The following is a 25,511-nucleotide window of genomic DNA, read 5'->3' as shown; positions in this document are numbered from 1 at the left end:
TTTCGGACCATTTCCAGTCCCCAGTGATAGTGTTCAGGAAAAAACTAACACTGTGACTCACTTTCAAAGGTAAGCGCCGTACTGCTTTTAAAGAGAGTCTTGGGCAGCAAATAGCTTTACCGGGCTCTATGCATTAGCTCACACTTTCTTTCACTCCGCCTCGTATTTTGGTTTTAGCAGTTCAATTCGTCTTTTTATCAAACGACTGTTTTCAGAAACAAGTTACTTTTATTTAACATTGGATTACTACTGTTCAGCTGAGCATCAAATTTTTGTTTCATATTCTCTCCCTATTTCTTCCTCTTTGACCCAGATTCTTTCCATCACTCCTTTCTGCCTTGAATTCTTAATTTCTGAGATTTGTCTTCAGTTTCTGCATTGGATAAGAGCAGGCTACCTGCCATCACACACAAATCCCATTACAGAAAGCTGGTAGCAAAGGCAAGATAAACAGGCCTGAAAACTCGTTAGAGTGAGTAAGCTAAGTGTGAGAGTGAAACTTTGGCAAGTGGAACATCTTTAGGCATACAAGTTATTCAGTTATCTTTGAAGCATGACTGAAATTGCCCAGACTTACCACTACTTCTTCAGTTTTTTCTTCTCCTTTTATTTCCTCTTCATCAGTTTCTGCAGCAGCTCCATCTTCCTCATCACTGCTAGATGATTCCAGGATTTCACTTATGTCCATTTTCCAGTTACGAGGAACACCTTTTGTGTTGAAGAACGTGCTTGCTTCCTGCAACCCTACAGAAGAAAGTGCCCTGGTTTTATCTCATCCAACATATTCAAATTACAAAGCATTTTTAATTTCCTTTATGTTGTTGTAAACTACAATGCCAATTTAAACCAGAAATGAAATTCAGAATTAAATTAAGGAAAGGTGATAAAGTGCATACTTCAGCTTTAAACAGAGTCTACCCATTTTACATCTCAAGTTTGTTGGATTTTAAAAAAATCAATTATCAGTAACACAAGGAGCTTAGAGTTGAGATCATCCATCCCGTACACAGCATCCATGTTATTTTCTAGGCAGATGTCTTTATGAACAGTACTAAGATCTTCACCTATTTATATGCACCATATCAAAGATAAACACCTATAATTACCCATATATATTCTGTGCAACTGTGAAGCTGCTCTGTTTCTGTATGAATGAGACAGAAATACTGTGATACAAAGCTATTTTAAAAAATAGACCATCACAGTTAGATCAAGTAACATGAATTCCTTTGTTCTCTTTGGAAGATACGCATGTCAGAAGTTTAGACTGAAAAAGAAAATTAGGAACACTAAGGAGAAGCTACATGACTGTTTGGAACAGAGGAAAAATACACTAATGAGTAAGGGACTGAGGGGGCAGGGGAGAAGTCACATTTGTACAATGGGAATACCTCAAATTCTTTTCCTTGAATAGGTGTGCCAAGGGGGAAGAAAAACAAAGCAAGACAAACGCAGAAAACCCCAAAACACGCCCCCCAGACACAATAAAAGACTTTAACAAAGAGGAATCAAAAAAGTACCCAGAAGAGGTTTGTTCTCCAATAAGCCATTTGCAATATTGCTGGAGAATAAAAGACACCAGTACTCCCTTTGCTCAGTTACTAAGGAGAACTGCTCTATTCAGTCGGTTACATATACCTTTCTCTGAACTGTTTAGCCATGTACGAGCTATACGGTTAAATAGTTCAGAGAAAACTATCCATAACTGGGCAGGTATAGAGTCATTCTTCTCCAAATATGCTTTTCCAGCTTCCAATAATCAATTGCTGAAGTATTTCCTGAGCCAAGCATTGCCTCCAGGGTCTCATATTTAATAGCTGCCGATGGAGTGTCCTCCACAAATTTGTCTGATCTCTTTATGAAACCATTTSTACATTTGGCTCCACAAGATTCCTCTATGGCAATGAATCCCACAACCCAATTACGTGTCACGCGGGAGAAAAAATAGGGGGGGGGGTTAAAAGAACTCCCTCCCCTTTTCTTGGATTCATCTTAATCTTTACATCTGATCATTTTATAGGCTGCCCTGAAGTTCCTGTACTCAGAAATAGTTAATAATGACTTCCCAATACCTTCTCCTTATCATTAATGATTATATGAATCTTAATCAAAATTGCCTCAACACTTTATCATGTTTAATCCTTGCTTGTAAAGAAGCTGTTTCACACCTTTACTCAAACCAGAGATTTTTTTTTTTTAAATATATAAATGTTTTAGAGATTTCTCCTTAACCAATTTTGTGTTTTGAGGCCTAACTGTGAGAAGCAGCACCAGAAGTTTAAAAAATATACTTACATCCAGGTGAGACTCTGGCCTTCCACAAACACACTAAAACATGGATATTGTAGTCACATCATCCATTCAGAAATCAAATTCTGTTATTAGTCTTTTATATCAAATATTAATCACAGGCTATACATGTAGGCTTGTCTAATAAAGTTTCTCCTTGTTCTCTGGGTATTTTTCAGATAACAACAAGTATTTTGAACTCTAGCATGTAAATTTGGTTTTAGGGGAGGTGAATATATATTCCATTGCATAATGACATTTCATATACTCTGCCTTGAACATATTCTATTCAATTTGCATGAATTTGGAGCAAAATGAAAGAAAGAAGTAAAAATCAAATGAATGAGACTTCTACTACGTGCTATTTTAAAGACAAGGAGGTTGTATCCCAAGCTTCTCTAATTCAGCACATTTAAAATTGCTTGCAAAAATCCTAGAGCTTTCGCTTCAAATCAACATGGGGTCACTTATTTGCAAAAGTTAAAATTATTATTACATAAGATTATTTTTTTAAACAGCTAGAACTTATTCCAATTTACCTTTCTTAGCAGAAGACTCAGACTTTGGTAAGTTTAGAACATCTAGTTCTTTAATGTCTTTTCTTGCTACTGAGTAACTGAAAAAAAAAAAAAGAAGGTTCTATTATCATTTTTAAATAATAGCAAGGCAAGTACTCCACTTAGAAAAATAGTAATTTCTACATATTCAAGACTTATTTTTCTTCCAGGTCCTTTCTAAGTATTAAAGAAATAAGGCATTTGTTATTGCRGGTCTTAATATTAAACTCAAAACCAGACTAAACTTCCAATCTTCCTCTGAAATTCAGACACTAAAAGTACTCTTGTAATTAAGACAAGTTTGTAAAGTTTCTGTATTTTAAACATTTAAGCTGCACAAATTTACAAAGTGAAAATATTTAACATAAGCAGAAAACATTTTTTAAATTGTCAATCAATTAACAAGCAGTTGCTACCCAAAACAGCAAGCTAATTAAAAAGAAACAAGTCCTCTATTTTCAAACTGCATTTCTGCTAGCACAGGACAGCAATGAAGCCAGGTTTACATAACTGCATTGATACCTGGTCAATTTTTATTTTTAAATTACAAAGTGCTCTCACAGTAAAATATATTGAAGTTGCTCTGTTCTAAACTTACACTGAATATTCAGTTACTGAATTACTACAATAGAAATGCTAACCAACCTGCAAGGAAAGCCTTACAAGTGAGTTATTATAATAAGATATTTTTCTTCTTTCTGTTATTTCAGAAAAACTGGAGTAAAACCTCAGGAATTGGACGCCGCCATTTTCTGAAGTTAAAGCCATAATACTATGGGGAAAAAAAGTAAAACAGAGCAAGTCTGCATGTTTTTCCAATAACATTCCACCTTCAGCATATAAAGATCCAGATCAACCTAGAAGGCTGATGACACATGTCTACATTAAGAGGCCAAAATGAATAAAGCCTTCAGCTACCTAAAATATGTTTCAATAACCAAGTACTTGCACCCTACTCAACATTATGGCTATTAAAATCACAGATTGTTCGCTTTGAAAGAGAGAGAGAAAGAGGGGTGACAGCTGGCCTTCAGCAAAGATGTTTTTAGTTACAATATGTTGAGACAGATGCATTAGAAGTACTTTATAAGGATGAAGAGAAATAATGGGAAACAGCTTTAACCCCCCCCCCCAAAAACCAGTTTTCATACTCTTCTGAATACATTACTCCTTAAGTAATACACATCTCTCTCTCCCCTACTCTCTCTTTTTTTTAAATGTTTAGGGCTAATACAATCCTTCTTTTCCCAGAAATCTTTGTTCAGATTTTTGTAAAAATTTTAATTCAACAGTTCCTTTAAATTCACTTGTCTTTTTTTAAAAAGTTGGTTAAAGACTTAGACTCTGCTATTAAAACAGCAGTGGACATCTGGGCTTTGGAGGGAGTGAGTCAATCAGATAGCCAACTATTGCAACACACCCAGAAAGACATAATAAATGAGATGTTGTAGAGGGAACTGTGAGGGACAAAAGCCAAGCTTTACAGAACAGGAATCTTCTTAAGCTAACACCTGCTTATTTCAAAGTCAYTGATTTTTTTTCCYCTTAAAACAAAAAAGCATGGAAAGTTTTTGTAATCCAGCGAAATCCATCACTACAAACACAATGCAGGTAGGAGAAAAAAGAAAAAAAAACACTGAAGAAATTAGTTGGAAGTGGACTATGAATGAGAACAATTAAAAAAAACACAGAAAAATATTTAAGATTAAATTTAATTTTCTTACAGTGAAAATAACTAGTCACCTCACATGTTTCTCAAATCGTGCAAGATTTCAGACCCTCCTCTAAAGCTGTAAGCCATTTGTCTTTTCCACTTAGAACAAAGGTGGAACAGTAAATGCATACAAACAACACTCTGCAAAATTGTACCCTTTTCTTACAGAAATAAATGTTAATGTCTTCAGAAGGAATATCTCAGTAGCTTTTCATATTTTTCCTATATAAAGCTATTACTTACAATTTTGAATCCACAAAGGATCGAACTAAACACTGGTCCTTCTTCACCGTGACGTCGTCATTACAGCTGGGAGATACAACCTGAAGTTTCAAATAAAACACTTTTTAAGCAAAAAAAAAGGCTGATCTTGATAGCAAAGAAAGAAAGATGGGTATCAGAAAAATTACTGTTTTTCTGTTTCTTCTATTATAATCTCCAATTCTGAGAAAAGCAGCAGACACTCCAATTTATATTGCAAAGGCCAACAAGGACAAATTTCAAGAAGCAGTTAATCTCACACTATTCAATCTACTTGTCATGTGCAAACCTGAGAAGTTTATTATTTTATTTGCAAACTTAAACTTCTCTACAGGAGTGACATCATGGAATTCTGTTTATCACTGTGTTTTTTTCCTCCCGCTCATATGAAATCCATACGAAGCACCCATTTGAAAAGAAAAGTCACAGACCCACTTAGTTTAAACTAACTTCTGATCTTAGGCATTCAAACTGACAGGTAAGTAGTATTTGGGGGGTTGTGGATAACATAAACCATTACAGAATCCAGTGCATCCTTCCACAGCAGTATTTCCTCTAAAGGTCCAAAAAGGTGAAAAACGTATTTGCAGTATTTGAATTACCACAAACACGGAACAAGGTGACATTTTTGCTCTAGACCACATATGGATAGAAAAAGGCACGATGATGAACTCCTAGACCTACCAGGATCAGTGAAAGCTGTGCAACCTAATACAGTTGAGGCAGGATTTTAGCCCAAAATCACAAAAAGACATTCTTGTTTTTCAGTTAGAAGAGGACAGGGCAGTAGTTAGAGGGCCAGTATTAACTTAACCTCCTATTTAGAAGCGCATTAATTTAAAACCTATCCTTAATAAAGAGATATACAACAATCAGGACACACATAAGGATATCACACCTCACATTTTAAGCTAACATAAAATGGGTAAGTCAGCATCAACTGTTCACCCTATATCACACTAATATGTCTTTTGCAGGAAAGGGGAAGATAACTAGCCAGTGTAGTTAGCTTTTTCACAGGAGAAAGTAGAATGTTAAACTCAGTTAGAAGACTGTTACAACTGAACTCTTTCCAGCTTACCCTGAAGACGCAAAATAAAGGACTATCAAGTCAGTTAAGGAAACAATATCTACAAGAATCGGTGAACAAAACCTGTCAGTTCAACTCTCTAATGAAATCTGTTCTTTAATGGAGAGATGTCTTTCATGGATGGTGACAGAAGATGTGTATTTAACTTGTCCAACGATAGCAGAAAAATTTTACTTAAGAAAACTTTTGATACGTATCTGTAAACTTTGTGTTTAAAAATCTGCAAGACATCTACCTTTACAGTACAAGCCTAGGCATTTGTACTTATTTAATATATATTTATATTTAGCTATGGCTACAAACAGCTATATCCTCTATTTATAGTCAAATAAAAATAATAACCAATCTGTACTGCTTAAGTAAATGACTGCTCATGTAAACATACGCATAAAATGAACTCATACTTCACAAAATTGAAAGTCTAAGGAAAAAGGCAATCATTAAATAAATAAAATTACAAAAAGTTCCACTGCAATTAAAATTTATAAACCTAGTTCTTTTTAAATTGCCTAGAAGTGCAAGTTCTAACATATCCAATTTCTTAAGAAGAAAAACATCGTTACATACCAATCATTTTAAGTGCAGTTTTGAAAGATGCAAGTCAGAACTATGTATAAGATATACATAAATGTTAATGCTCCTTAGAATCTTTACTCTTCTACTGTTCATAGATAAAAATGTTTGTAAAAATACAAATATTCCATATTTGTATTTTCAGAGAATTTGTGCAGCAGAGCTTAGTCTGACTACATCCTTAACTTTGTTGTAAAAGTCATAAAGTTTGCAAAGCATCGTGTCCAGGAAAACAGCTGTAAAAAGCAATGCTTAAAGAAGTCAGATGACACTTTCATCTATAAAGATAGTAGTAGTAAAACATTAGAGTTGTCAATGTCTTAAGTAACTTACCAAAGCTGGATACCAGTCTGCCTTCTCAGAACTACAGGTCACACTCACAACTTTGCCCAGTAATTCATCACTGAGACGCTTTTTATCTTCATCCTCTTCTTCACTACTTTCTTCCTCTTTTTCATCTTCCGTTCTAAATTATTAACACATACAGTATTTGACAATTTTTAACTGAAGAAAATATTTGAAAGCAAATACAGCTTATAACCAGATCTTTCCCGCCATTCTGCAAAACTTCAAAAACGAAATTAGAATTTGAAGAGCTAAATTTACTTGAAATACACTTAAATACCAAGTGCACTTACTTAGCAAGAGGAATTTCGCAGAAATCCTTTCCAACTATAAGTAGTATTATTTTACAACAGCATCGTGTTGAAATTGGAGGCATGAATCAGGATTTGACTGTGCACAGACATGAAACAAAAGGATATAGTCTCTGCCASAGAAATTTTAAAACACCTTTTTTTCCTACTCTGTGTAGTAGAAAGAAGGTTAAAATTCCTACATTTCCTGAAACACTCAGCTCCTATTACATCAGAGAAGCATAAACATTCTTAAGGCTACTGCAAGAAAAAACAAATCAGTTTTATAATACTGTTAATATACAAGCAATTCAATTCATGCAGAAGTGTTTAAGTTCATAACCTGTCTACACAGCTCACATGATAGTCTTCAATGGCACTGCTTAGCAAAGCTTTAGCAAAGGACAGTAAAGGAAAGGAAAGCAACACAGCGCTACAAAAACTCACACAGGAAGAGATGATCTTCTTCCTCTATTAGATTTCTTCCCAATAACTGGTGTTCCAAAGTGCTCTGGATTGGTTAGTGGCAGTTGGTCAAGTGTCTACATGGAAAAAGAAGAAACAAAATTATTCTGCAATTTCTTCATATCGTAAAGAAACTCTCAGCTTTCAATGCATGTCCATTATTGCTTTACCTCACTTTCTGCAAAGTGCCTTTCTCCCTTCAAGCATAATGAAGTTCGTCTCAAGGTCCTTTCATCACCGTCATCAAAAACTAGAATGAAGTCAAGAAAATACATTGACACAAGATGATTAGATCTCTCTCCCAAGTTGACTAAACAAGTTTACTATTTATCTCACAATTTAGAGCACTGTCTAAAACATGACTTTCAAGACCTTCGTTTAAGTTTTCCTTTGGTACACAAGCAAAACGAAGTTTGGCCTTCAAGATCCAGTCTGAGAACAGTTAAACATTTTCATACAGAGATTCAAGTCAGTGCAAAGCAAAGCTTTCAGATGAAATAGTTTCAGTCTACTTCTTATCAATATACTGCACTGCTTCAAACCATAGCTACTGGCTGCACACCAGTTAATAAATATCAGGTAGAGATAAAAGTAAGTATTTTTTTAACCTATTCATTTATTTCTTACTTACGCTATCTGTGCTGCCAACAGGCTAGGAGCACTGGAAGGTTGCAGCTGGAAGTTTAACRGATTGAGAAAGAGCACTCGGTAAATGCCCTGTTTTCCTAAAACTCATGTATAAATCAGTGGAAAGTTCTATCAATTTGCAATATACAGCTGAAGAAATCCAGGATGTGGTGAGGTTATTATAAGCTTTGCCCACAGAACATCTACTATTTAGTCAGTTTAAATAACACTTTTTCATGAAAAGTTCCTTAAAGGGAAGGAGAGAAAAGTTTTTTTTTCCCCTGAAGTTTATTTTAAAGCCTATAAATGGTTCAGCATCTACAAATCAGTGCATATATTCCTTTTAATTGAAATAAGTAAGTCACTGAAATAGTTGATATCTTAAGGAACTTATATTTTGGCAATCTGCATTTTATTTTTCCAGGTTCTGGTGCATATCCCACTCTCTGAGCCATGTGAGCAGGCCCTTTTCAAAGAGCAGAGACCAGGTGGCTGCAGTCTGGCATTCCAGTCAGGTAAAAGTTTATTTGTATGGGTCAAAGTGCAGAATACTGTGCACTTGTCTATACTTACACTATTTGAAACTTGGTTTCTCCAACAGTGAATTCTATTTTTTTTTTTTTTTTTTAAGTGGCAAGAGTGTTTTATGTATCAGTATTATAATTGTGGTATACTTCTATTCAAAAAAAAAAAATCTCTTGAGCTAATACGAATATCAAATACATGCGTATTGTCAGCAAAAACGCAGTTTGCTTACAGCATAAGAATTATATATTTTGTTCTTGTCAACCACAACCAAATAGAAAAGTGACATTTTCACAATCTTAAATTAAAACTACAGTCTGCAATAATAACTATATAAGAAAGATACAAATACAAAGTTTATTACTCTTGATAAGATAAGCTTTAAGGTTTTTACATCTTCACACTAGAGATACTGCTCTGCTATATTCTGCTACTGAATTATGGCTTAGGTCATAATATTTGAACATACAAAACTACTAACTTTWCTCCCTCTAAAAGCCTAATAGTTTTAAAACAACAGGTAGCCATATAACTAACTAGCCATACTAGCTAATCTTTTCAAAACCTTTAAAATATAAAAAACCAGTCAACCCCAACTCAGCGTCACTAACAATGTTCTCAAAACCCTCTAATTTTTTTTTACTGCTATACCTTGCACTGATGGGGAAAGCAAAGTATGATATCTTCCCCTCTCCACTACTAGTTCAGTATTGGTACCCATTGACTAGCAAAGTGCAAGGGCCACAGGTCCCAAAATAATTCTGAAGYACTGTTGTTAAAGATTCACATTAATAAAAACAAAATAAAAGTGCCATCCACTTTGAAGTTTGAGTTTCATTGCCCACTTTCAACATATTACTCATCAGCTCTCTGTATATACTTTTATAAGAAGATTTTATCGGCATATTTTCAAGTTTTCTTTTTAATTGTTTTGCGGACCCCACAATAGTTGCCATTTCTCATTACTTTAAAGAGGCTTGAAGGCAGATTACTGTCATTCTCCTTTGCTGAACACATTCAGTACTAAAGTCAAAACAGAGAATTTACACAAGTAACTATTTCTAGGGCAAAAAGCTGGTGATCAGCAACAAGTAGCTTTATTGAAAACAGCAAACAGAACCTGACACTTGACAGCAAAGAAAATAAATCAGTCTCATGAATCTCCAGTTTTGAAGTTCTATCTATTTAATTAAAACTAGCACAGCAGAGGAGGAAATCAGGCAAACCATTCATAAACAACAATAGTTTTCAAATCAAGCCAGTTGGCAAAACATCGCCATATCATACTGTAGGGCATATAAAATGCTCAAAATGTTTATATTTCTGTAACAGCACCAACCTTCCCACCCCCAAACATTTACATCTTATACTGTCTCACCAAACTTTCATTTTTCTAAAACAAATAGTATTTTATTCTTTAGGGATGATACAAATTGTACAAATACTGAGTGCTAATCAAAATGCATTAGTAAAATACATTAAACAACTTAAACTAGGACACATATGGAAATTATGACAATTAAGAAACTGTGAGATATTTTGCCTTCCTCAAATTAAATAAGCATGCAAGTTAACTTACAACTTAGAAAGCCGTATTATTAGATATTCCCAACCAATGTAAGACAAACACAGACTGCAAAAACGTTATCAGAAGTACCAGCTTCATAAATTTATATTTCACTTTCATGGGCAAAAGAGCAAAGTCCCCTTCCCCTCCTCTCGGAAGGAAGAATCCATAATGCATCACAGAGCTAAGTTTTCTCAGTCACTCCTCCAACCCAGAGATACTCATGCTTTCCAAGCAGGACAGTCATGCTTTCAGTCGTATTCCCAGTTTCGCACTTGAATGAAGACAAAACTACCTTGTGCCTCAAAAGCGGCCCTCTTTTTACAAGCCTCTTTCCTGCCATTTCTCTCTGCCTTCTTTAGCAGTAGCTACAGTACTGGCCTGTCCTGAGACAGCTGCTTGCCCCTCTCCATCAAGGGGAAAAGTGCTAGGCCATCCTCCACTTTCCAAAACTGAAACATGTGGAGCTCAAAAAAGCAAAGACACTCTTTCCGAAGGGATAAAATATTTTCTTTTCCTTCCTTTCATACAAGAGGCAGATAACACACAGCTTCAGGAAGGGAAGGTGGAGAAACACAAATTTTCAGACCTTCTTCCTGAGCTGCAGCAGGCCAAGCAATTGGCATAACTTAAAGTGTAGAAAAATCTCACATGGCTGTTGAACAGAGACAGTCTCCGGCCTGGAGCAAAGGGAACGCGTGGCAGAGGGTAACAGTGTGTGTTCCCTTCCAAGTAAGCAAGTCCAATAAGCTCCGTTTCACCTTGACTATTTTCTTCCAGGACAGAGGTTTCTCTTCCCCCTCTCATCCCTCATTCTGGTTAAAAGAGTGGACAGAGTCAATTCAATCACTGGGATTTTCATATATGTAAAAATATACACATATAAACACCCACAAGTGACAGAATTAGAAAATTTTTATCAGGCCTGTCTTATTCGTACATGTAGTTGTCCCTACAGACATCACCTACTCAGTTTAGAAAATTACAACAAATCTTTAAAAACAAAAACTAAATGTAGTTACATAGAAGGAAATACCATAGCATTATCATTATTTAAAAATGTTTTGGCTTTTGTAAACTATTAATAAGAAACTAAGAGGGTTTTTTTTGGTTTTGTTTTTTAATGTGTGTGTATATCTTCATGAGGACCATGAGGGAAAGATGGAGAAGAATCAGAGAGGGCACCCTTATTTTTGATCTTTTTGATCTTTTGATGTCACACTTAACTGCTTCAAGGGTAAAATGAAACTTTATTTGACCATGTAAGAGTTCCTAAATATCCAAGAAATTGTCTGCTCACTCTACAAAGATTTATTTTGTGGATGAGCGCAATGGTATCTGCGACTGACACTACAACTAGATGATTCAGAGGAAGACGACATCTCTGCAGAACAACAATGAACGTAACACAAAAGCATAAAGAGAAAAATTTCTTTAGTTAAAGGAGTGATCACTTCATAAAATGTCAATGGAGAAAGGATAGGACTGTTTTTCCATACAAAATATCATTTTGAATTATTAAAGTGGGGCCAAGTAAGAACACTCTCAGATTAATCACAAAGTATGAAATATTTTGTAATTGCAGCTACTTTAAACTTCTAGTGAAGAAACTTGTTTGTGCCTTATTGAAAAGGCTAATTAGTAGGATGCACTGATATTTTCAGTACCTTGAAAAAAAATACTTTTTTTTTTTTTTAAAAAAAAACAAGTAGACCTTAGGGGTTTTCATCTCATTTGTTAAGAAAAATCTACTTCACAAAAAATACTGTTCCTATTACTGCCACCCTATGCATGACTTTTTAATACAGGTCCTAAGAGATTTAGGAGAGTGTCTTTTCAAGGTACCCTGTCATATATTAAGGATTTCATAAATATAGGCAGTAGGACAGACTGCAAGTTTTTTTTAAGCTATGCAATACTTTGATGTTATGATAGCAGCCATAGCAAAAGAATTTAATACACTATTAGAATATGCTAGGTTACAAGTTCATTCCCATTTTTAATCACATACAGAAGTAAGACAGTTTAATTCCAATTAAAATGGTTAGTACTACAAAGACAGAAAATCTGTTAAGTTAATTTTGAACAACTTGTTAATCRTTTTTTTAAAGTAAGTTAACATTACAAAGTCCAAAATTTCTGATAGCAAAAATTCTAGGGATTATATTCCATAAGAAAACGTTTAGTAAACATAGTGGTTTTAAGAAGGGAAGGAAACAGGGACAGAAGAAAGTGAAACATCTCCCTACATATCCATAACATAGTTGTCCAAATAAGTGTTTGTAGTGCCACAGTGTTTATCTCAGAAGAGGAACTTCCAACCCCGTCCTTCCAAAGAAACAAATATGAAAAAGCAGAAGCCCTTTAAGTACCACCATTGCCTAATCTTAGAAAGTGGGCATGTACTTGTTGCAGAGATACAGTAAACCAGCTGACYACTTCAGTAAATACTTCTGGAAAGAGAAGGATACATACTAGCCAGGGACCTAAATCTACTCGTTAAAAGTCAATGTAACAAAGTAGGAATTCCCATGAGAAGAGCAACATTCATGCTGACCACAGGCCTTTCTCCCCATGCACGCTGCTGAATGAAGAACACCGACAGGRGAAAAAGGACGACTAAGCAGCACAGGCGAGAACAGTCCCCACCACAGTGTTATGATCSCTTGTTCTAGTCCTGCTCCCAAGAAGGGAAGCTCCAGAGAGATCATACTGAAGCAGTGGAAGTAAAATGGAAATCTTCAAACTTTCACTCATCCCAACCTTGTCAATAACAACAGGAAAGAAACAGAATTGAAACGTTTTGTTTGTGGAAGCTTAGGAAAGCCAAAACTAAAATAAAGAAACAAAACTTTCCAGTGGGAATCAATGCAATACTTAYGAAAAGCCAGAAACAAAATTCTCTCTGGTTAGAAGCTGAGTACATCAAAAATGAACTAACCTGTGTAATTTTCAACTCACTATTGATGAACAYGCATCTTCCATGCTTTGGCTACTTTAGGCCTGTGTACACTGTTTAAGTCCTAACAAAAATAATCCTGATCCTTCCTCACAAAAACGCTGTCTCAGCATCAGTTCTCATTTACTTATACAAGAGATTTTAAAAAATAAACTAACCAAAATCTATTTTTTAGTAACTGTGCAGAAACTCACTACAAAATGCTGCAAATCAGTTTATTAACTACATTTTGTTCACAAATATTCCTAAGGTTAAAAAAAAAAGGGGGGGGGGAAGCATAGCAGGACACTAGTGAAAACATCCTCATAATAGTTACACTATTCCTTATTCACAGAGCAATCGTAGCCTTACCAGAGCAAGGCAGTCCTGTACGAGACACGTAAAGARGGAAGGATGATCCTCAGCGCTGCACCTGCTCGCTAGCTTCAACAAGTTATGTTGCTGCAATTGCGCAAAGGAGGAAAGCTTCTGTACTGCTTACCAGGGAAACGTTTTTAACTAGTTTCACCCCCCTTCCTTCAAAAACTTTTAAAGCTCCCAAGACAATGAAAGTACATACCAACAAGTAAAAACTGCTCCAGCATCATCACGCACACCTATTTTCACTAGCTGCCTGACAGAGTAGTAATTTGTGCGCTATCAGAGGCACGAAGACTGCATGAGTTTGTGCATCTACAAACATGTGCGTGTGTATTCTTTGCAGTGTTTTTTTTTTCCTCCCAACTGTGGAAGCAATAGGAAAAGTACAAGAGCTGTGCAATACTTGTTGAATGATGTTGTAGAAAAAGGAACGTACTCACTGTCAATTCATGCTGGTGACTGGGCTTAACAGCAGGATGCTACAGTGTATCATGCTGCTGTAGAGACTATAAAATTCAGTGTTTTTAAACTATTTTAAATAAGTTCCAGTTCATCCACAGAAGCGTGTATGAACAATCACTGAAAACACCAAAGTGTGAACTTGGAGATTACTCATAAAGGATTATCACCTGACAAGCAAAAACCTACTTTGTCTGAAACCGCTTCTTCTCAGATGTTATAGCAATCATACTATTGTTACATATAAAGAGATTAGAGGAAAAAAAAACCTACCTCTCTGCTTTTTGCAAAAGTATTTTCCCAGCAGTGTTTTTGTATACAATTACTTTTTTACATGCAGTTCACATTGTAACAAAAATGGTTTTCTAACCAAGGGCACTAACCACTTGACTTGTAACAAGGATTCAGTTTACGTACTTTTTCCCCTGTCACATCTGCTCCCCTATCTGCAGGCTGCCTATCAGTCCTAAGTGCAAGACGTGGTGCTATTTTTCTTTTTTTAAGGTTGTCCAGAAAGCAACCAACGCAGCTATCGTACGGTTACGTATGTGCCACAGACACACTCAGATTATGATATGCCCTCCAGAAAGATTTCAGACAAATACAGGGTTTCCTCAGTACCCACACAAACAACATTTTGAAGACAAAAAGGTTGTATTTGTGGTGGGCTAGGGAGACGTGCAGCACTAGCTAAGCGGGGATGTTTGGACAGCTCCCCTGCAACACTTGTGGTTTAGGATTCCTGGATGACACATACACAGAGCCAGAAGATGAAGTGATGCTTCTGGGATGTTGAACTCAGCAGGATGCTGTGAAGGGGAACTGGTCAAACCAGTCACACAAACATGACTAGTGCCTTGTACATACTGCAACAAGTGTGCTGTAGAAGTTGTAAAAAGAAAAACCCACGCACCTCTGGCATGGATGAAATCAACTGACTGTGGTGGCACTAGCAACTTGTCACCCCTCAAACAGGATTAAGACATGCTAAGAGCTTGAAGTTGTAGTGGAGCTAGGACCAAGTCATTTTTTTCCTGTTAACACAAGATATCCCCCACAGCCTCAGAAGAGGAAAATAATTTTTAAAATAGGAAAATGTGACTATAAATAACTTCCGTTCACAATCCTGCTCCTAGAAATCCTAGAACATCGCTGTTAGTTCGTTTTCTGATAATCATTCTCAGAATTGTGAAACAGAATTTCCAAAACCCATGCAACATGGAGGAGGACTGGAAGCAAGTATCTACTACCTTTTATTTCTGTCCCCTTCCTCCCAAACATGGTACCTCAGAGTGATGCAACTGGTGGCTCAGACTGTACCTCACCTGCAGAGCAACTTTACTGGACCACCCAAAACTTCACTCGCACAAGGACAAGCAGCCAGGTGTCAACCCCCTCCCAGCACACTCGCTCAGACAACAGCGTTCCCAGCAAACTGCCGCAGTGACCACATGAGAGGAGGCAGTTATCACCACGTGAGTCTGGACGGCAGCACAAGCAGAGGTAGGTAGCTCACAGAGGTGCCTCAAAAGTGGTGTCTGGTCTATAGCACAGACAAAGTTGGGCCCTGTTGGTGTACAACACCGTACCACAGCCAAAAAGAAAAACTCTGTAGTGGCATTACAGAGCTGTAAAGAATGCCAGAAATGGAATCTTTACTATTTATATTGAATTATTTTGCCATATCAAGATAATTTTGAAAGAGGGAAGACATGTCTGCTCTTACATAAAGGCACTAGCTAAAACTTGAGAAATATCTCTCTCTCAAACCACACATTCATTCTTCCTTTCATTCTGAATAGTAAGTAAAGCCTTACTGTGGAGAGCAAGGTCTACTAGAAACTGCAAACGCCTGTCACCGCTCCCCCGCTGTATTTCCCATTCACTTCAGAAGAAAATTTACTGGAACCTAACTACACCATTTCTCTTTCCTCTTTTCCCTTTATACATATATATATATGTGTGTGTGTATATATATATATATTATATATATATATATAAAAATCCCTCATTTTATCTAGCAAAAGACAAAGCAGGAGGCTTAATTTCTTGGGGTTTTTTTGTCTTTTTTCTTTCAGTCACAGATATGGCTAAATTATATACATTTAATGAGAGATCTAGGTAGATACAGACCTAAGTTTTGTCAAAAGAAAGATGACATTGTTCTGTTTTGATGAGGCAATAAAAAAAGACCGATTTAACAGCAACTGCTCAGATGCTTGCTCAACTGAAATACTGTTTCTCACTTTTACACAGACACTACATTGTTTTGTTATCACTTCTTCAAAGAAGTGAAAGTATTTCCTTAAAGAACGTACACCTAAGGAGCTCTGTTTTCTAGCTTGCCAAAACTTCATCAATGCTCATGGGTTCCAGAAAAGATGAAAGAAGCAAAACAATTACTAGGCATTACATGAACATTTATTAAATTTTTAATTAAAAAAAAAAAAAAAACACTGAATTCAGGTTCTGAAGTCTATAAACTCAATACACTGACTATTTATTGAAAAAGTCTAAATACTAGAAATAAAAAACTCTCAATAAAAGCATATTCAGTAACCCAGAGAGCATACAAAAGTATTACACTGAGTTCTATAAACAAGAAATAATCTTTCATACTCAGGCAATACTTTCAACTTAGCTACTAGCTCATTTCTATAAAATTGAGCTACCTGTTACGAGCAGAGGATTTTTTACATCAATCTTTTTTAAAATGTTCAAAACGAGTTTCAAACTCTGTCATACTCATCTCAATTTTGCCTTCACAGTTATTTTAACACAGATATGAAACTATGCATTTTGTTAGGTGTTGTTCAGGGCTTTTTTAGTCATTTCAGAGGTTATTTCAGTATTTACCTGCAGCATTTTACAAGTTCACAGAGACTCCTGCGGATGGTACCCTAAGCAAGCCGTGATTCAAACATGGCTCAGCCGAAAACAGAATCTGGGAGACCGCTCTGATGCTGTGTAATTATCACCTAGCAATACATTCAGCACTTCAAAAGCATTGATGCAACACTCCAAAATTTGTAAATTAAGTTCATTTTAAATAATTAAGTTTAAAAAGATTTAAAAAATCCATTTGACCCATTTGTTATCCAAAGAACCTAAACTGCTATTACTGTCATCCCCCCTGTTTCAGTTGAGTAGATGAGAGGGCTGAACTGTGCAACGGCAGTTTCCAGACATTGTTAACTTTTCATTCCAAACAGCTTTTGTTTCTTCACTTACTTATACTTTTAGAGAGATGAATTTCAAAGGCATTTCCAAATCACAGCTGAAAATTCCAATATGATTAAATGTCTGGGGTGCTACCATTATTAGGTAAAACTAGGCAAAGTCGTGATTCCTTGGCACGAACAATTAAATGAAACCTTACTTATTTTGAGCAGAGCAATACCATTAATAGTCGGGAGGTCTACTGTTAAACTAGACTGAACTGATCATCATTGTGTCTCTGTCATTATGTTAGCAGCAAAGTAGTGTACTACAGCAAATTAAATGTAGAATTTGTACTGGTTCACTTTATTGAACAAAAGTTATTTCAAGAGACTTTTTTTCTTTAAGTACCTCTCTGCAACAGACCGTCTGATTTGCAAAAGTAAACATCATTATTTCTTATTAGACACAGGTCATGTGTGGGGTTTGGTTTGGCGGGTTTTTCGGATTTTTGTAGTTAATACTTTGAAAATTTGGGGGTTTTGTATGTATTATTGGTTTCCCTATTCTTACCGGTCTGCTTTTAGATCACTGAAAAAGAGATATTACATAAAACAGAAAATAAATTGTACAAGAAAAGCATATACTACTGAAACACGAGCTTTCCCTTGTGCTCTCCAACTCAAGCCTGACCATGATCAGAAATATATTCTAGAAATGAGAGGGCTGTATAACCCACTTCCCCTTCAACTCCTTAGCCCCGACTGACTCGGTCAATAAGATTGCCAAGTAATGTGGCCCACTGCCTGCTAGAAAGGAACCGATTCAACTGCGTTCACCTGACAGCAACACAGACGTACACCTATTTCTATCCAAAATTTTCTACAAAGAAACAACGGGAGCAGCAGGCTAAAATATACGGCTTCTCACTTTTCATACCTCAGTGTTCTTGTACTCAGGTTAGTGTGTTTCCCCAATTTTAAAAGTTAAAATAACCATTTTATTAAGATACAAAATTCATAATCCACTTACTTCAGTCAATATGTTACCTTTACTTTGTAAACCAATAAGCATGCCACCACATACTGCTCATAAAAATGTTCATAAGATCTTAATACAACTCCAATTTGTTACAACTGTGTTTTATTCTATAGTCAGAGAAATACATACTCTAGGTGCCATATCATAGTTGTGTGTGTTAACTTAGCATATAACTACTCAAAACCAAGAAAAGTTATTTAAAGTTTRCCTTCCAAATGTAAAAGCACAAAGAAACTTGAACACTTTATCGATTAATAGCTGAAAGCTTTTTTTTTTTTTACCACTAAAGCAGGAATACATAGGGTTAGTTTACTGGTGTAAATCTTCTGATCCAAATTCAAACAAAAAGAACCAGCCAATGCTATTTTAAAACTAAAATCAGGAAGTGTTTTAGAATGGAAACGCTCATTCACTAACCATAAAATTATTAGTGCAAGACAGTATTTCTTATTTCTCCTGTATCAGAATGGTGAATCTCTAAGTTGATATAAATTAAAGTTGAAAATCCAGTGTTTTTCATTAAGTATGTCACATCATAGTATTAAATCAAGTAGATTTTAAGTCTTCTGCACTCCAAATTCATCCTGCCTTTCCCTCTAACCTTACACACACTGTTTTACAGCTACTCTAGAATTTTACAGCAATGTTATGCTCCTGAAGAAACTGCAAAGAGCAGTGAACTTTGTCAATTGATAAGTCAACTGGCTCATATTTAAAGCATGCAATGATAATAATCACATAGTGATAAATCCTTCTGAATTAGTTGCAGTGAGAGCCTTATCCTGATCCCACCAAAGAAATCATAAGCTAACCTATTGCAATGGAAAAAGACAAAACAAGTCGGACTACTGAAAACAGCTTCTTTCTCTCTTAGATTAATAAATCAAGATAATTGACACTTCACACTATACAGAATTCAACAGAATACTGAAGAATATGATGTAATGCGGAATACATTCAGTATAACAAGGCAGCCAGTAAGAAGTAACAAACAACAACTAATATTTACAAGTATCAATGTCAAAAGCAATGCAGAAGAGTAGCATGTGTATGTCAGTTAAGAGGAGCATGTTCCCTCCACACCACTCTCTGTGAATATAACCCTCCACTGCTGTAAAGAAGCTGTGCAAAAGGATGGGTGCTTGCAAAGCTACTTGATTCAAATACTGTGCTTGCTTATTGGCCTATCTAGTATTACTAGAGGGTTGCTGATTTTCATCACTCTCTCTCTAAAGTTGTGTCAGAARGATGTAGAGATCAGAATAGGCAGTTTTTATTACTCAAAATAATGAAGTTTATCTTGCAGCAAATCCTTGTTCAACACAGAAATTTCACTGAACCTGGATTCTGTGGTTTCTATTTCAGTAACTGAAAAGAGCACGAGTCCCCCAAACAAGAAGCAAAATAGTTTTCTCTTTCATTTTAGCTAATCTTTACTTGAAAATGATATTAAAACCAACGGTTAATTTTAAGTTATAAAAGAATGCCCCCTATTTTTTTTAAGGCGGGATGTGCCAATTCTTAAAAAAAACAAAAACAAACAAAAAAACCCCCACCTTTCTCCTATTGCTTCATACAAAACATGACCCCCAACTCTTTACACTAAACAGAGAAATGATTTCAGCATGCAAAGAAACTATTGATACTAGAGATGTTATTCTTGTGTATAACAACAGATCACACATAGTGAAAGAACACTTGCATCCAAGTCATTCATTATATGCCAGGAGTTCTCAGCTAGAAGTGCAATTTCAAATAATTTATTTCCTGATTTTAAAAGATACAAACTTTAAATTCCAGTGACTGAAACCAGCATCAGTATACATACACTGCACCAAATAAGACTTGATTGCTCAGTCCTGCAATCAAATTTCCAACAACCTCCCTGAACATGAAATAATTATCCTCAATTTTAAATAGAAAAGGAAAGAAGGCCTGGAATACTTGAAAAAAGTCTCCTCCAAAACCTCTCTCTGATCTTAAAATACAAGATATAATTACTTACACTATTACCTATAATTAGAAATATATTGTTCACGAGATGATGAGCGAAAGCACGTGGCTACTCACCTACAGTATACCAACTAGCATCCGTCAGCTTGCTGATAACAGCTTCTTGAAAAGATCCATCAGGCATTTTGGTTTCAACCATTGCACCAACCTGCAAAAGGGAGTATCTAAAGGTTACAGGTAATCCCAAACTCATATAATGGAGGAAATACAGATATACACACTAATTCCTCTAGCAGGCTAGATATTTTTACTCATTTTAGCTAAATGTTGCTTTGTGAAATGTAGACATCGGTTATATAGCTTGTAAGAACAAAGGTCCTTAAGCATATGTTAGCTGAACTCTGAGTAGACGGTAAAGCAGTAAGGATCTCAGAATATTTAATTTCAGCAGGACTTATATTCAGTCAAAGTAACTATTACTTTATTGTTGAGTATATGCAGTTTATACTATTTCCGGTATTTTTCAACACTATAAAGTTTGCTCTAAATTCAAATACTTTTATTCAGTGTTGTACTGTCAGATAGACCAAAGTTTCAATAACAGGCTACAACAACCAGTTTTGATCTTGCAGTAGCAACAGAGGAAAGAAAGACAAAACAAGATATTCTCCACCAAAGAGCTGAATTTGCAGTCAGTGTTTCGTAATGCAGCTATCTGTTTTAGCAAATAAACACTGCATATTATAAATATGCAAACTCATACTTTATATAAAGTATATTAACTATTTTAAAATGTGATTATAGCAATCATATTTACCATTGTCTAACAGGCTTGAGTTTTGCGTCACATAAAATCAAGTTTTCCATTACTTATAGAAGTTACAGAAGGCATTGTGTGTATACTATTTGATATGAATTATACCACATGGAAAAGTGGAAACAGCTTACAGAAACCACAAAAGTTAAGATTACTCAGAATCAACCTGATCTAAAGCAACAGGTCTTCTCCTGTTGATTTAAATGCTGTAGAAGATGTACCCATAAAAACAATGTCAAAATTTAGAATCTTACAATTTATTTGATTAAGGAAAAAAAGCCATGCAATATACATACTCTTAGAGGTCCTTTCACTTGGTCATCTTGCACTAACTGAGTTGAGTTATCTCCCTTCAGGACCACCTGGAAAGATATTCATTAACACATTTATACATATCTTACTTTTAACAGCATGCAAAAAGTATATGAAAGAGCCTTTATGGCAACAACATGGAAAATAAAGTCTTCATCGATCAAATGGACTTGAACATTRTTTAATGCAAAACATTTAACACGGATGACTTTACTCACAGGAAGCCCAGGTATCACATTTATTACTCAATCTGAAATATCGTAACTAAAGAGGAAAGTCAAATCAAGCATCAGCCATTAGAAGGAAAAGAACACACATTTTTGATGAAACTCTGAGGTTCAATTTTGACACAATCCAGGACATGTCTGGAACTGRGTCTCCAGATTAGAAGCCTAAAGGGGCTTTTTATCTCTGTCTATACTAACTGCAATACTTTATTAACACCACATTGTTTGAAGCTCTTTGTTTACTACACCATGCAAAATGTAAAGGTCTATATATTAAACATGCATCAAAATCACTGAACTGGCTGCAAAAGCACCCTATCTGTTACCTTGAGCAAGAAGTGCTTTACTATGGTAAAGATGTGAATCACTTAAAGTATAATGAATAAAAATCAGTTCCAGAAATTCCTGAAACATTCTTTCCATCTACAAAGATGTCCGGTTTTCCAGCTCCCCCCAAAATCTCCCCAAATACAGAATACACTGTAACAGTATTTTTAAAAACAGTATTAGTGGCATGATGAAACAGACACACAAAGTATTATTCATATTAATATGACTCCAGAATAATAATAGAGTTCATGTAATCATTATTTAAATTTTGTATCAGCACTGAGGTGAATACAGGTAACCCTGGTACTCAGGAATAAGACTACTGAACTCCCTAGACTTGGCAAGCATGCCAGGGTGTGCCCACAGACTCTTCATTACAAGATCAGGCTCAGCTTGTTAACGCTTCAATTGTTATAATATAATCGAGATACAGTGACAGGAATTTCCACCAAGTCATAGTAGCTTAAYGTATTTCCAAATCTTATCATGGAATAATAAACGATATGATTCTAAGAGAAGAAGAAGATCACACCTATGAACAGTCTAAATACTATGTCAGACCAGTATAGATACAGAATCAAACATGTCAGACTAAGAAGGGCAGCACACTGCTCCCTACGGAGCATCTTGTTAACACAGATTTCGAAGAACACCACAAATTTCTAGAAGTACTCATTAAGAACAGGGGAAAAGACTGAAAGATTTGGATTGGTTTTGTTTATTTTTTATCATGAAAAGCACTCTGATAAAGTAATATGATCTACATATGTAACTGAAGAGGCTGATAGCTTTTCTACTTGATCTAAGCATTAAAGCACCTGAAAACTTAGATGTGTAGTTATAAAAAGAAGCTTTCATCTCTTTATTTGTTGGGGTTTTTTGGGTCACTAAAACCTTATTTACATATCCTGGACAGTAGACTAGAAAGTAGGAAGTGGGAAGATTTTGAGAGAACAAAGTACAATTTCTGTATTTACTTTACATTCTTAACTTCTATTTAACCAGGTTCTATACTTTGTTTTCCTACATTAACATTAACAATAATAATACAATATCAAAGTAATGCTTTCTTTGTGGGGGGAGGGGTGTTTCGGCATCAAACCTCTAAGTGTGAATGAATACTAAGTGCCAGTATTATGCCTGCACAGGAAATCAATTACAGTAAAGAAACGCACTTTAGAAGAGAGACTATCTGGAAGCAAGATGCTCAAAACTAACAAATATCTTCCTGGACAATTCTAAAAACTGGATTAAGAAACTAATTACAGCCATCTTTTTTGTTCTTACATTGATTCATTTTTTGCATTGCTTCTTAACTTCCAAGACACAGAACTGAAAATGTCAGCTAGAATGAAACGGAATTTTTGCTTCTGAAGAGTTCGCTCTTATTCCTCATTACTCATGTAAAGCCATAATCCTCTGTTTGTGACATCAAAACTGACTGCTGTGAGACTGATGCACTCACAAATAGAAGGAAACTGTGATCAGGAAATAAATAGCATGAATAAGTAATTTTAAAACCCATTCTTATTGCAGCACCCTTGTAAGGAAAAATAAAAACAACAGGAAAAACTTAAATACACCAAAATATTCAAGTATTCTTTAAAATTCACAGTGTAAAGTGATGACCATTTTCTAAAATTTAGAATTATGATCTTCTCTGACAATCTTTTTAATGCAATGCTATGATAAAACCAGCAACAACCATAGTACACTACCTTGACTTTCACAAGTCTTTTCACTGTCTTAATCTTTGCCTCACAAAAGGCACCACGGTACTTGGCACTGACATCAGTTCCCACTGTCAGGTAGGCAGGCTCATCTGCTGCCTATTAAGAAACAACAAACATGAACAAAGTTTAGTCTTATGTTTGAAGAAATTATTGTTTTCAGTAGCTACATTGTCATATATTTCATTTTACATCTAAACTTTTATTGCTATTGATCCTTAAGCCATAAAGAGTCTCTGTACAACTCAGAACTGCAATCATACTGCTCTTAAAAAAACCAAACAAACAAACAAACACTGGAGAGTGATATATATTAAAATTTAGACTGTTAACTGAATTCTAACAATGATCCATCATTCTTCTCCAGTAGAATCAATGAACAAGGAGAGGGCTCATGATCTTCTCAGATATTAGATATTTTTACCTAAGATATTCTAAACAAACATTTCCAAATGATTTATGAAACTTTTTTCTCTATAGAATTATTGCAAAATGGGGCACAGAAAAATTAACTGTCAAATATTAAAAAAAGAAAGTAAGAGTAGTAACTTCTAATAGAATTAAGAGATAAATGCTAAAAAGCAGTATTTTGCACAATACGGAAATCTTTATAAGCAAAATAAATACTTTTGCTAAGAAATTTAAAAAGAATAGGATAGCTAAACAGCTGATTTCACACTGACATCATAAATAAGTTGCAGGAAGTTTTGTTTCACCTGTGATGTTGACCCCCAGTTTTGTCAGCCTGATTATTCTCCCAGAAATATCTTTGGAGATGTTGAACTGATATTTGAAACTTATCCTTATAAAGAGGGCAAGAATGTATAGGAATGTCCGTTAATTCAAGTCATTCTTATACAACGTACAAAAGGAAAATATTTCAACTCTAGGAAGGCAGCATAAAAGATAGTTGCAATTTTATCAGTTATAAGCAATCCAATCACAGAGATTATTTAAAACATTTAAGATTGCTAAYACCTACAGTTAAGTCTATAGCATTTTATACAGAGAGATTTTTTTCTGCTGACTAGAAGACCACCTCTAGATAAATTTGCTATAATCTTTCAGAAGGCTGTTAACTACAGGGTTTTTYTTCCAGAAATGCCTTTGTAAGGGCTTAATTGCTTACACATTTTAAGAGAGAGGAAAAAAATATATTTCTAATTATATTTTTCTTTATCTGGACTTTATTACTTAATATTTCACTTTATTTACACTTGTAAGAATTGATAAACAAAGCCAAAGTTACCACGCTGAAAATGTCCATCAGTATAGGAAATCAGCACAGAATATTAACTAATAATAATAAAAAAACCCCTCACAGAACAACAGTTATTTCTGCATCTCTGACGGCAAGAAAAGTTTTCCCCTCTTTTGTGAATTATCCCGCATTGTCAAGCCTCCGCACCGAAAGAACGGCAACAGCTAAGGCGGGACAAAAGCTGCGGTTTTGCAAACTTGCAATAGCAGCTGCTGATACAGGAAGCATTTAAAGGCACGAGCCCAAAGGACAACAACTCGGAGACCTGCTAAACCTGCAGACCGCTACTGCGGGAGCGCAGCTCGCCCGCGCACCAGCCGGAGCGCAGGAACGGGATTTTCAGCATCCGGCGTTGCCCTGCTGCTGCTCCGCCGAGACGCGGGATTACAACCCAACTCGCTCCCGCGGCCGGCTCGGGAGTTAGCCTACCTTCATCTTCGGGGGTTATGTGAGGGATTCCAGCTCAAAGTCTTCTCTTCGCCACAAGCGCGGGGGAAAACACTGGAAAACAAGGGGAGGGTGAAGGCGCGAGCGTGGGTCGCTGCGCGAGGGGGCGGCCGGGGCCGCGCGGGGAGCCCGGCGCGGGCGGGCGGGCGAGCG

General features: G+C 35.8%; 1 protein-coding gene across 7 annotated transcripts in view; it reads right to left on the bottom strand.

Annotated features, from left to right (window-relative positions):
* Positions 1-25,511, bottom strand: part of ARID4A (AT-rich interaction domain 4A) — a 52,151-nt gene that overhangs the window by 25,631 nt on the left and 1,009 nt on the right. For 4 of the 7 annotated variants that reach the window (XM_026056120.1, XM_026056123.1, XM_026056117.1 and 1 more), the window contains exons 2-12: positions 25,341-25,412; positions 23,639-23,749; positions 21,348-21,413; positions 20,352-20,442; positions 7,755-7,834; positions 7,567-7,661; positions 6,818-6,950; positions 4,804-4,883; positions 2,829-2,905; positions 2,296-2,328; positions 578-744 (exon numbers count right to left, since the gene is read on the bottom strand). In XM_026056120.1, the coding sequence (XP_025911905.1) occupies positions 578-744; positions 2,296-2,328; positions 2,829-2,905; positions 4,804-4,883; positions 6,818-6,950; positions 7,567-7,661; positions 7,755-7,834; positions 20,352-20,442; positions 21,348-21,413; positions 23,639-23,749; positions 25,341-25,346 (939 nt within the window). In that variant the 5' untranslated portion in view covers positions 25,347-25,412. Of the gene's footprint in view, positions 1-577; positions 745-2,295; positions 2,329-2,828; positions 2,906-4,803; positions 4,884-6,817; positions 6,951-7,122; positions 7,220-7,566; positions 7,662-7,754; positions 7,835-20,351; positions 20,443-21,347; positions 21,414-23,638; positions 23,750-25,340; positions 25,413-25,511 lie in introns of those variants that run through there. The other 3 variants (XM_026056118.1, XM_026056121.1, XM_026056124.1) reach the window with 2 other exon arrangements.

The sequence above is a fragment of the Apteryx rowi genome, unplaced genomic scaffold (assembly GCF_003343035.1).
Source record: "Apteryx rowi isolate R43461 unplaced genomic scaffold, aptRow1 scaffold_13, whole genome shotgun sequence".
Classification (NCBI taxonomy): Eukaryota; Metazoa; Chordata; class Aves; order Apterygiformes; family Apterygidae; genus Apteryx; species Apteryx rowi.
This window is presented reverse-complemented; position numbering and strand designations above follow the sequence as displayed.